Consider the following 13,098-nt stretch of genomic DNA (forward strand, 5'->3'; position numbering starts at 1 on the left):
AGACAAACACACACCCTTCCCTTATTCTGACTCCTTAAATCTGCCCTTATGTATTCACATTATGATTTTGCTTGTTTCTGTGATTAGTACCAACATTAGTGGGAACTCTCTCATAATGAAACGTTGCGTGCTTATTCTTTTGCTCACTTACCCAGCCAATTTCTTAATGTTGGGCAATTGATTCTTACAAATAAGTTACTGTACCAGTTGTAATGTCAACTTACATGATACAATGACACATGAATCCATGTGAATGTGAATTTTCGTTTATTTTTGGTTAAATAGGCTTGTGGAGTTTGCCGGAGAAACACTTCCTCTGGAGGTAACAAATGGACTTTAGCCTTTGCAGACCGTTTACATGCACAAAAACACAGGGTAGGAAAAAACAAACAAAACCCCCTATAATGCCTTTGGGTTGACCTAATTATAATGTAAATAAAGAAATTCAAATAATGAAGGTCCTCATATTTTAGTTTGAACCTACAGTATTTTGATTGCTTCCTCCTTACTCCCCCCACCCCCCATATCGCTTTTCCTCTCCATCCACATCAAGCAACCATCAAGGCTCACTTTTTCCTTTGCATTTATTCCGACACACATTTCCCTTGGTAAGTTTCTGAATATTAGTGAAGGCCTGTCATGGGTACGGTGTGAGGAACATAAAACATGTTCATGAGTCTACTGGGCAGCAGCAGCTTGAAGCCAGCAGATAAGTACACCCTGTGAATTTTAACATTATTCAAAAGACTGTGTTGCTGGTGCCATAGGCTGCGCCCTGGGCAAGTTGGAACAAGTATAGATTGGCAAAATGTAATCCACAGTTATTAAAAAAAACATGCCCTCTTCCCAATCATTGTTGCTGGGCACAGGCTGCCAGGCTGTTATTTGTGTCAGCATAAGGTTAGATTTATCACTTCATAATGACAACAACACCCCAAGACCAGGAGCTCTTCAACCAGGCACATCTGTGCAAAGAATACTGCAAATAAATCAAACTATAGCAGCGGCTTATTCTGTGGGTGGTGGACTGATGGAAAATGGAACAGGATGAGGAAGAGGAGCAGAGGTTGAAGAGCGAAGTCAAAGAGATGTATTTGGCTGGAATTTGAATGTAACTGTGTGTGAGGAAAGCATCATCTTAAAAGCCGTTAAAGAAAATTGCCAGACTAATTCTCTTTTAAAAAGTTACACTTTTGAGAATTGTACTTACTAAGGAAGCGGACTTCAGTGCACATGCTGAAGTGACAAAATCATTTTTAGGAAGAACTCTTATGTGAGCTGACCTGGAGCAATGCATTTAATAATCATTCACAACACACCACTGGGGAGGCTTGCCAAACCTTATTTTTTAGAAGTAACTGAACCCCACCAGGAATCATATCACACTTTGGTCATAAAAATGCTAATATTTATATTCAGCAGTCTCTCAAAGTAGTGACTGTGTGTGTGCCTGCATGTGTTTAGGCTGGGATGCTTTTGCTACACACTCTCCTCGGAGACAGTAGCTGTGTTGATGAATAGAAACCGAGGAGTTAGGAGAGTACAGTGTAACGAGAGAGGAATACAAGTTCATGATGTGCGTATTGAGAGGGATGTGTGGCGTGCTGAATTAATCATTTTGTTTCCTCGTGCGTTCTGTGAGGAAAACTAATGAGCAGTTTAACATGTTATTCATTATCATGAGGTTTGGGCGTACACAGGGAGTTGCTCTCCTTCACATTTAGCTATTGCTGTCTCCATAGTCATTTTAAATAACTGTTAGTAGGACATCTCCATTTGCCCTTTTAAATGCGTTCACAAGCATTAGTCAAAAATTACTATATTAATCTGTAATTTGCTTTCTCTTTCTAATTGTTTGAAATGTGGTAGTATTTCCACACACCCTTGTTACAAATGCTTTAGCTCAAATCTTATTTCTAAGAATGCAAAACAAAATTCCACTATCTGTCTAAATGTGTTATCTTTCCAAATCTCTCCGTAAGTTGTCAGTGTACCGAAAATGCATTTGGGTTGACCTAATTATAATGTAAATAAAGCAATTCAAGTAATTGAAGGTCCTCATATTTTAGTTTGAACCTATTTGATTAATAATAAAAAAAATAAACAACAATAAACAATAAACAACAATAAATAATAAACAAAATGTGGAGCTCACGCTCCATATCACTTTTTATCGGTTCTCTGGGTATTTAACCTAGTTTTTTGTCATTTGTTTCCCTTTCAGACCCCTCTTCCCACCCGAGGCAGAAATCTCCGGCCACTGACCTCTGCTACAAGACTGAAATCAGCAGTCTGATGGACTTTAACTCCCCGGACGCTTCTCTGGACAAAGGTAAGACCTGAATAGCCCTGCTCAGACACTGCTGCTTGACTTTTAAGTTTCCCGCAGTGCCACAATAGGACGATGCTGTGGCATGCAGGGGCGGCATTCATGACAATCCAAAAATGCACATGCAAAAACACAGAATAGTCACACACACACATGTGAATTCACAATACACACAAGAGCTAAGACAATTCTCTCTCTATCACTTCCTCCATCTCCTCAGTATTTGCTGCTTGCACCTGTTGAAGAACAATGGCCATCCATTACATGTGTTTGTCTAGCTAACGATGACTGCCTGTGATCCCTGTAGCGTCTAGCTGCTAATGAGCCAAGAGAGTTATGAGTTACTAAGAGTTATGTGGAGTTTGTATTCTTTCAAATCTGATCTCAAAATGCATTGTATTTTGTTATGTTACTCAATCTGGTGTCAGTAAGTGTGAAGTTTATATAACCCCTAAAACATGTTGAAAAGTAGAAAATTGCTGATAAATCCAATACTGTGATTGCACCTACATGTATAAGCAACAAGTTAACATTTTGCTATTTGTTTTTTACATGTTATTCAAATGTTCCATCAAAACTTCTTGCTGTGATTTAATACATTACCATTTATTAACTGTTAAGGCTACATTATCAACCACAATGCAAGGCTGTCAATTTGGGGGACTAAAGTTTATAAATGTTTTTTAATGATAAATGAATGCACACATTTTACCATTATTTTAGGTTGACAATAGGTTGATAATAATGAACCTTTAGGTCTGTTGCACCAGATGTTCACATTTTTTCCATTAAAAAAAGATGCAGATTAATTAGAAAAACTATACAAACTTCAGTTAGCTCACTCAGGGTTTCATGGCTTGCAGCTAGTGGAGACATCCTCATGGTTCTAATGAGGAAAATCTGAATTGTTATTGGATTTACATTTTATGCATTTCTAGCTCCTAGTCCTCCTGTAAATATGATGCTGTAATATGGCTCGGTCTACAGTAAATACCATCATGCTCCACCTGTTTTTACAGTTCTGCTGTTAGTCACTCGCGGCACATTAACCATCCCCTAAAAGCAGCTTATAAACTTTAAAAGTCTCTATTTATTCCAAGAAACTCTCTAACTGGTCAGACGGGTCTCGTGTCTGCAGACAAACACAGTTGCAGGCGTTTATCTGGAGTCTGTTTCAATGTTTCAGCCCTTTTTATGATAACAGCTTCTTTCAAGCTGTTGGATCCTTGTAGAGAGAAGCAAAGTAGCAAACCATGTCACCGGTACAGACACTTCTCTTGGATTGTGGATCCTTTCAGGCTGCCAGCTGCAGTATGGATCTCTGGTGTCCCCCAAGGAGCCCCCAGGGGCCCTTTCCTCATTACAGTGTCCTGCTTAGGGGTCTATTTGGCTGCCAGTTTTCTATCCTGTTAGCATCTGTCGATGTCGCGATGATACTGAGAGAGCTCACAAGCCATTGTTCAAGGAAAAGAGAAGAAATATTGCTGGCAATCTGGTTTTCTTGGTATGTTAGTAACATTACATCTCTGCTTATCAGAACAACAGATGGTAACTGTTTGGTTCTAAGTACATCAAGTCAACTACTGTGCTTCATTATAATTTGAGGTTGAGTGTTTTCATTTAAGGATTTTTTTTAAACACAGTTTAGGGGGAAATATTGTAGTCTTTACTATACTATATTAATCTGACAGTTACTGCTCATTTCAGGTTATGGAATAAACTGCCAAACACTTTATCAAGCTATTAAAATTCAATAAATCGCTATTATACATATAACACTCTCAATAAAACCATCTTGCAAAATAAGTACTTTTACTTATTGATTGAATAATTTAACATACATTTACTGCAAATACTTTGGATTTTATGTGAAATTTGGAATACACAACTTTTTTCTTGTATTTGTCTGTTAAGTAAAATATCTTAATGAAACTACAGAACATGATGAAACAATTTAACTTGTGGTAGTCATTATAAAGTCAAAGAGCAGGTTAGTTATATGCATATGTGTAAGTTAAAATGTTTGCACACGTACGCGCTCTCCTTCAGCATGAACCAGCTGGTGCATTATGTCCAAGTTCGTTTCCTGGGTGCTGTAGAAGTGCAGACTCAGAAAAGCACATACACGCTCACCCCCAACCGCTGCAGCCAAGGCCACGAATATAACCTAAAGTTTCATCCGAGTGAGAACAGGGCGCTGAGGGGCATTATCAGCAAATTCATCTCAGGTCTGCAGAAGGAGAGAGACAGGGCGGCAGAGGGGAAACGAACCTCAGCAGTGAGCTCTGTATCATTATGGAGACAGGTGCTGCTTCTGCACATTAACGGCCAATGATATCTGGGTGAAGCTTGGCATGTGGGCTGGTTTAAATAGGAAGGTCAGTGCAGAGAAGTCATACAAGGCATCCAGAAAGGATGGAAGGAGACAGAGGAGCTGAGAGCAACATTTTTGGGGGAAATAGAAAGGCACCATGAGAAGGAAGAGATGAGTTTGCCTCAGGACATACAGTAGTTTTGTCTGTGAATGTATTGTGATTAATGAGAGAAAAACCATATAGCGAAGAGGGTAGGAGAGAAATACCACCATGAACAAAAGAACAATAAAAAATAGGGAGAATTGTGAAGGTGGGTGTGGGTGTGGGTGCATGTGTGGAGTCTCTCTGCTGAGTGCTTCCATTTTTCTCCTGCGCTGACACTTTCCAGAACACCTGCCCTCACCGAAGCCCTCGTATAGCCATTAGGATGGTGGCACTTAAATGCCTCCAGCAACAATAACAAGGCCTCTGCACCATAATTTGCTCACTCCAGAAATAGCTTTTTTAGAAATGCTCAGACAGTAGCTGTAGTTTAATATGACTCATATTATTTAGATATGCAAGACGCAATAACTGGACATTGTTTGTATCATCAACTTCAAAATCAGATCGGGAGTATTGACAAAAGACAGGAAAATAAAACCTAATGCAGATTTTAGATCACAGTGGGCATCATCAGAAACATGGACATAGACATGATTTTACACTGAGGATCCACAAACATGCGATCAGAAAGGGTTGACTGTGCGCCTGTCTGCCTATTTCCTCTGGCCTTTTTATTAAAGACCACTGAGACGTTGAAATGTACAAAAGTGGAGCAGTGCAGCAGTCTTGTTATCTGCCTTCATGCTCTTACTGCTTCATTAAAGGAGGCTGTCGACTAGTGGAGCTCAAAGGTCACAGACAAGGCAAAAAGCGAACACTTCAAGGGGTCTAGTTTTAGGAGTTCAATTGAGCTTTTGGAGTAATGAAACTAAACATTACTGGTGTGTGTGGTGTCTGTAGATCGAACATCAGATAAACTACTAGTCTAGCAGGAAGGGCCCTCAGATTTTGAAATACCCCTACCCGATGTAGAACAAAGGACGACAATGATTTCTCTTATCTTTAGGGTCCCCCATTAATGAAATTGAGTGTTGTGAAATTTTATTTTGGGGGGAACAAAAGCAACATTAGACCAGGCCGAATATGGGAAAGGTGACAAAAAAGCCCATAACTTCAGAATGGCCACTCTTTTCCTCTTCAGATTTGCTGAGGTATGGACCAGCTGGCTGTCCTACATCACCAAATAGTCAGACAATTATTTAACTAAAGAAATACTGAATTATAGTCCTGTAAACTTAACTTTAGTTTAGACGGAAATTGTACTTTTTGGTGATAGGAACATAGGACTCAATCACTTTTCTCTAATTTATCAGAAAAACAGAAATCCCTAAAATATATACCATTACTGAATTGTCTAGGGTGCTATTGAACATTAACCAGTAGTTGTATGGAAATATCTGGTACAGTTCTATTGCAAATGAGATTTCTTTAGACATAGGCCTACCTCTTCTCTGATACAGTCAAATTCCGAATGGGAGATAAGTGGCACAATAGCCTATAAGTCAAGAATGCTGACTCTGATGGTCATTATATTTGGAGAGGGAAATACCAGGTGGCTGAACTACATCACCAAATAGTCTGAATAAGAATAACCCAATACAATAAAGTGTATTATCTCTAAATTGCAAGCCTCTAAAACATAGTTGTAAATAGTACAGGTTTGATTGAAACTGGAACCTTAATTCAAAGTACAGTATACAAATCATAAAATAATTATGTGAGAGGTGAAGTATATAGATACTAGAATATAATGTTACATGTCAGGTTCCTCAGAAACGTTAGGGGACACATGTTGACATTCTGCACAGCAGGTGCAGAACTCCGTACAGGGAAGGCCAGCAGAGAGGCACTGGCACTTTCCACTCTCTCCACACTTTGCATCTTCGCAATACAAGTGAGTAATGTCTCTCACTTCTGTAGGTGCTGGGGTTTTGTAAATAGCACTGGTTGAATGGCCCCATCTCTGACAATCCACCCCTTGCCAACAGGACTCCATAACAAGGGTTTGGGTTCGGGCTTTGACACCATATCGATGTCTGAAACATTGCTCTTTACATGTTGTTGAAATGCATCCTCTGTTGGCGGCAGATTTTCCGAGGCTGCATCTGTTGTTGATGCAATTATGAACCTCAGTTCATCCAAGTTTGTGCACATCAGTCCAATTTCCTTTTTTCCATATAGCAGAAGCGCAAATTCTCTTGCGACTGGCAAACACTCTTCCAAGCTGGCAGAGAGTCCAAAATGAGCCAGATCTTTGAGCTCGCTGAGATGGGTCTTGAGTTTGGTGAATGCTGTTGTCTTTCCTATTCTGTGCAAACTAATTGTTGTGCCACAGCCAGTGAGTGCATGACATGCTGGTAGACATCATTGTAGTTGCCGCCCAGCCTCAGGACCATCTCCAGCTAAACTGCCTCTTTGAGAAATTCCAGTCCGGTTTCCGTTCCGCCCACAGCACTGAAACAGCTCTGGTCAGGGTCACAAACGACCTGCTGATGGCGGCTGAATCTGGTTCCCCATCTCTCCTCATCTTCCTGGATCTGACTGCAGCATTCGACACTGTCGGCCATAACATCCTCCTTCAGCGCCTCCAATACATCGGACTCTCTGACTCCGCCCTGAGCTGGTTCCAGTCCTACCTGTCTGGAAGAACAGAGTACGTCTCCTTGGGAGGTGCGAGGTCCCAGACACACCCTGTCACCTGTGGTGTCCCTCAAAGGTCGGTCCTTGGGCCCACTCTGTTCACCCTGTACACTCTGCCCCTTGGCCGTGTCATCAGCCAGCATGGAATAGCATTCCATTGCTACGCTGATGACACGCAGCTATATATAAAGACAGACCCTATCCCACATGCATCCTCACTGTCACCATCATCATCACCGTTCCCATCAACATCCTTTAACACGTGCATTGAGGAGATAAAGGCTTTGATGCAATAAAACTCCCTGCAGCTTAATAGCTCCAAAACAGAGGCTATTTTAGTTGGCACCCCAAACCAGGTCCAGTCATCCCCCATAAGCCACATCACCTATTCTGGCCAAAACATACCCCTCTCCACATCAGTTACCAACCTGGGTGTAAGATTTGACCGACATCTGACCTTTGACACCCACATCAAACACCTGTGCAAAACCTCCTTCTACCACCTCAGGAACATTGCAAAACTCCTGTCAGGTGCTGAACAACTGGTCCATGCCTTCGTTTCCTCAACGCTCTCCTCATCGGGACTCCTAGCGGGAGTCTTCAGAAGCTCCAATACATACAGAACAGTGCCACTAGGATCCTGATGAGGGTGAGAAAGTACAACCACATCACACCCGTCCTTCATTCCCTCCACTGGCTTCCTGTCTCATTCAGGATTAAATACAAGATCTCACTGCTCGCCCATCAGTGCAACCTCCGTTCCACAACAAACCATATGCTTCGCCCCCCGAGGAGCAAACTCCGCACAATGGGGGATCGGGCTTTCTGTGCAGCTGCTCCTCACCTGTGGAATTCCCTCCCAGACCACCTGAGGACTCCCCAGACCACTGCGGAGAAAGGCCTAAAAACCTTTCTTTTAAAAAAAGCCTTTGATTAAAGTTTTGTTTATTTTGTTTGTTTCTTACGCCTCCTGTAGCACTTTGGGATTGCTTTTAGCAATGAAAGGTGCTTTACAAATACAATTTATTATTATTATTATTATGTATTTTCCAATTGTCTCACATATGGTGTTGATGGGGACATATCTCTCTCTCATTCCATGGCCTGCATGCATGTACACTAGAGATGAACAAAACATGTATTTGCTTGCATAATATATGAGCAGTACTTACACACCTGTGTCATCATCAGACCTCACAATTGTGCGGGAAAATGACTCTGCAAGATGTATGGCATGGAGCACCATCCTTATTTCTGCCTCCTCCTGATCACTGTAGTGATGTCAAACTGCTGACTCCTGCTGTGCAGATGCTCTTCACCTCCTCCCCTTCGTCAAATCCTGAGTGTAGTCTCTCTGGGGCAGCAGTGACAATGTCAATCAATCAATCAATCAATGTTTATTTATATAGCCCAATATCACAAATGTTACATTTGTCTCAGTGGACTTCACAGTTTGTACAGAATATCAGTATGACAATACGACACCCTCTGTCCTTAGACCCTCACATCGTACAAGGAAAAACTTCCAGAGAAAACCCCACAGTTTAAAGGGAAAAATGGGAGAAACCTCAGGGAGAGCAACAGAGGAGGGATCCCTCTCCCAGGACGGACAGACGTGCAATAGATGCCGTGTGTAAATTGAAAAGATAATACATTTGCAACATAGGTAGTCCAAATGTTTTGAAATGCATGTGTGTATAATAAGAAGATGAATCCACGAGGATATCCATCCAGGACTTATGATCCAGGACCGCAGCCACGACTCAAGATCCAGGACTCGCAATCCATGACACAGGACCGCAGGATCATCCATGACTCCGGATCCCGGCGTATATAGACACCAAAAAGAAAGAAATTTGGGGAAGCTGGGTTAATCGGAACATGAGAGTACACAGGTATAGACAGAGAGAAGGAAGAAGTAAGATGTCCCCCGACAAACTAAGCCTATATCAGCAAAACTAGGGGCTGAATCTAATCAGCCCTAACTATAAGCTTTATCAAAAAGGAAAGTCTTAAGCGCACTCTTAAAAACGGATAGGGTGTCTGCCGTCCGAACACAAACTGGAAGCTGATTCCACAAAAGTGGAGCTTGATAAGAAAAGGCTCTGGCTCCCATTGTACTTTTAGAGACTCTAGGAACAACCAACAACCCTGCATTCTTGGAACGCAATGCCCTAGTAGGACAATAGGGTATAATGAGTTCTTTAAGGTAAGATGGCGCCTGCCCATTAAGGGCTTTGTAGGCGAGAAGAAGAATTTTAAATTCTATCCTGTGTTCTATAGGGAGCCAGTGTAAGGCAGCCAGAACAGGAGTAATGTGGTCCCTTTTCCTAACTCTGGTTAGTACACGAGCTGCAGCATTTTGAATCAGCTGAAGCGACTTGACTGACTTCTTGGTACACCCTGATAATAAGGAGTTACAATAATCCAGCCTTGAAGTAACAAATGCATGGACTAGTTTCTCTGCATCGTTTTGAGGCAAGATATGCCTGATTTTTGCAATGTTACGTAGATGGAAGTGGGCGGTCCTTGAAATTGATTTTATGTAGTTAAACATGCACAGTGCAGTCTTGTTTCCACTGGTTTAACCAGAGGTTAATCTCTAGACTAGAGACTCTAGTGTACATGCATGCAGGCCATGGAATGAGAGAGAGATATGTCCCCATCAACACCATATGTGAGAACATTGGAAAAGACATGTCTAACTGTCTACCAGCATGTCGTGCACTCACTGGCTGTGCCACAACAAGTAGTTTGTACAGAATAGGAAAGACAACAGCATTCACCAAACTCAAGATCCATCTCAGCGAGCTCAAAGATCTGGCTAATTTTGGACTCTGCCAGCTTGGAAGAGTCTTTGCCAGTCGCAAGAGAATTTGCGCTTCTGCTATATGGAAAAAAGGAAATTGGACTGATGTGCACAAACTTGGATGAACTGAGGTTCATAATTGCATCAACAACAGATGCAGCCTCGGAAAATCTGCCAACAGAGGATGCATTTCAACAACATGTAAAGAGCAATGTTTCAGACATCGATATGGTGTCACAGCCCGAACCCAAACCCTTGTTATGGAGTCCTGTTGGCAAGGGGTGGATTGTCAGAGATGGGGCCATTCAACCAGTGCTATTTACAAAACCCCAGCACCTACAGAAGTGAGAGACATTACTCACTTTTATTCAGCCACCTGGTATTTCCCTCTCCAAATATAATGACCATCAGAGTCAGCATTCTTGACTTATAGGCTATTGTGCCACTTATCTCCCATTCGGAATTTGACTGTCTCAGAGAAGAGGTAGGCCTATCTCTAAAGAAATCTCATTTGCAATAGAACTGTACCAGATATTTCCATACTGATTAGTGTTCAATAGCACCCTAGACAATTCAGTAATGGTATATGTTTTAGGGATTTCTGTTTTTCTGATAAATGAGAGAAAAGTGATGGAGTCCGATGTTCCTATCACCAAAAGTACAATTTCCGTCTAAACTAAAGCTAAGTTTACAGGACTATAATTCAGTATTTCTTTAGTTAAATAATTGTCTGACTATTTGGTGATGTAGGACAGCCACCTGGTTCATACCTCAGCAAATCTGAAGAGGAAAAGAGTGGTCATTCTCAAGTTATGGGCTTTTTGTCACCTTTCCCATATTCGGCCTGGTCTAATTTGGCTCTTTTTCAGGGATTTGGGTAGTTCTAAAGAACAACCAAAAAAACATTTTTTCCCCCAAACTAACATTTGACAACAATCAATTTCATTAATGGGAGACCCTAAAGATAAGAAAAATCATTGTTGTAATTTGTTCTACCTCAGGTAGGGTATCTCGAAAACTAAAGCCTTTTTTGAGGACTTGCTGCTGGACTATACCTGATACACTTCTATTAGGCTCACTATGTCCTCTGAGCCTTTTACAAATGCTCTTTTCCTCCTCTCTCTTGTTCCCTTAGAATCCATTAGGAGGCATTTGGCTCAAGAAGTCTTAGATTTAATTTATCCACATGCTACATTATGTTCTAAATCTAGATGGAGCTTTGCTGGTTGAAGAGCAGGGTCTGTCCAGCGCTACCTGTCTACATTCATCTAAATGGAGTGACAGTTGCTAAGCAATGGGCCCACTTCAAAGCTGAGTGTGTGTGTGTGTGATGTGCAATATCAATGCATCCAAAATTGCCAGGTCTGAGACTGCCTTGTTTTTGGCACGTCGCTTCTTCTGCAGCAAATGGAGCGGAAACAGTGAAAGTGTCTTCAGTGACCTTCTCTGATAGCTCCACAAGCCTTCAATCCCCCGGTGAAAGTGTCCCCAACGCACACCAAATGTATTTCAGAGCTTACAGGGGAAGCTGAATCATTACAAAGTAAAAAATAATATATAATTATTTGTAGTTTCTTAACATATATTTAATAACCTTTTGCACCTTTTTAAATACATACAAAAATATTATATTAGTTAAGTTCAATTAAAACAATTCAGGCGGTACCTGGTGTATTAAACATTGGATCTAAATAAATGTTTTATACGAATTGTGAAATAATACACTGGCTCTCACAGATATACTGTAGATGACCTCTAGCAGAAAAGTGTTTATTTTGTGCCCTTAATAAATAGGGAGACCCTCTATCTGCAAATGCTTTTATTGTATCTTCTAACCACTAACATGCACCCAATATATTATTTAAGATTTGGAGCAGTGTGCTCAGTTATTTCCCCAATATGAACATGAATAGTACAATTTAAATATATATTTATGTTATATATATGTTTTCTTTCTATTTTTGATATCATTTTTTATGAAATAACTTTTTGGAGAGGGCTTTTTAATGCATGGTTTTATTTCAAGCCAGTGCTGGTTATAAAACTCATGAAAGTATCAACAGTCATGAATGAAAAGTGACATAGAAATTGGTATTGAGGATCCAAGATGAAAAAAGCGTTAAATGTTTGCTGCTTTTCCTCTTGATTAATGCAACGAAAGACTAATGAAATTCAGATTTTAAAGCTAATACATTTTGCTAAAATACACTGACTCTGGATAAAGCTCTTCTTTTTATTCTCTGTCAAATTATTTATTTTCTTCTGTTTTGGTACTACACCAAGGTGCTAGGTGTATTTTCTATTTGTGAATTCCACCTTGTAGTCTGACACGAGGCGACCAGCCAACAGGTACACCCAGTCACCGGTGGTATACCTTCTGCCTGTCCTTCAAATGGCTGTTAAAGAGGCCAGCGGGCAGCTAATCTGAGCCGGTGCCTGGCCTGGTGAACTGGCAGCAGGACGATGGTGGAGAGGGGCCGTGGCTTTCTGAGCTGCCAGATATGGAAGAGTGGCTGAGTGGCACCTGGTGGCTGCCGGTTCCTTCACTTATTACTGAGCATGAAGGTTGGAAGTTTGAGCGAGTAGAGAGGCAAATAAACAAAATAAAGAGCTAATGAGTGGAGAAATATTATTAGAAGGGGAATCCTGAAAAGTAAACAATGTCTTAAACCCTTTAGACTCGTAGTAGGTAAACACCAGTGGTGAACCGTCAGGCCCTTCAAGGTATTTGGAGAATACCCTTGAACACTCAGATAAAACAAACAAAAAATCGATTTAATTATATAAATAAAATGTATATAAAATGAATAAATGAGAATCGTATCTGTGTTGTTGATCTGTAATATTACAGTGTTACGTTGATTTGTTTGTCCTTCTCGGACCATGCACTACGCATCGGA

The 13,098-nt window shown here is 40.9% G+C and overlaps 1 protein-coding gene across 1 annotated transcript in view; it reads left to right on the top strand.

Moving 5' to 3' along the window:
* Positions 1-13,098, top strand: part of LOC307036054 (kazrin-like) — a 182,975-nt gene that overhangs the window by 118,510 nt on the left and 51,367 nt on the right. The window contains 1 exon segment of the mRNA XM_079676036.1: positions 2,225-2,332. Coding sequence (XP_079532162.1) covers positions 2,225-2,332 — 108 coding nt within the window.

The sequence above is a fragment of the Notothenia rossii genome, assembly GCF_949606895.1.
Source record: "Notothenia rossii genome assembly, chromosome: 4".
In the NCBI taxonomy this organism is placed as follows: Eukaryota; Metazoa; Chordata; class Actinopteri; order Perciformes; family Nototheniidae; genus Notothenia; species Notothenia rossii.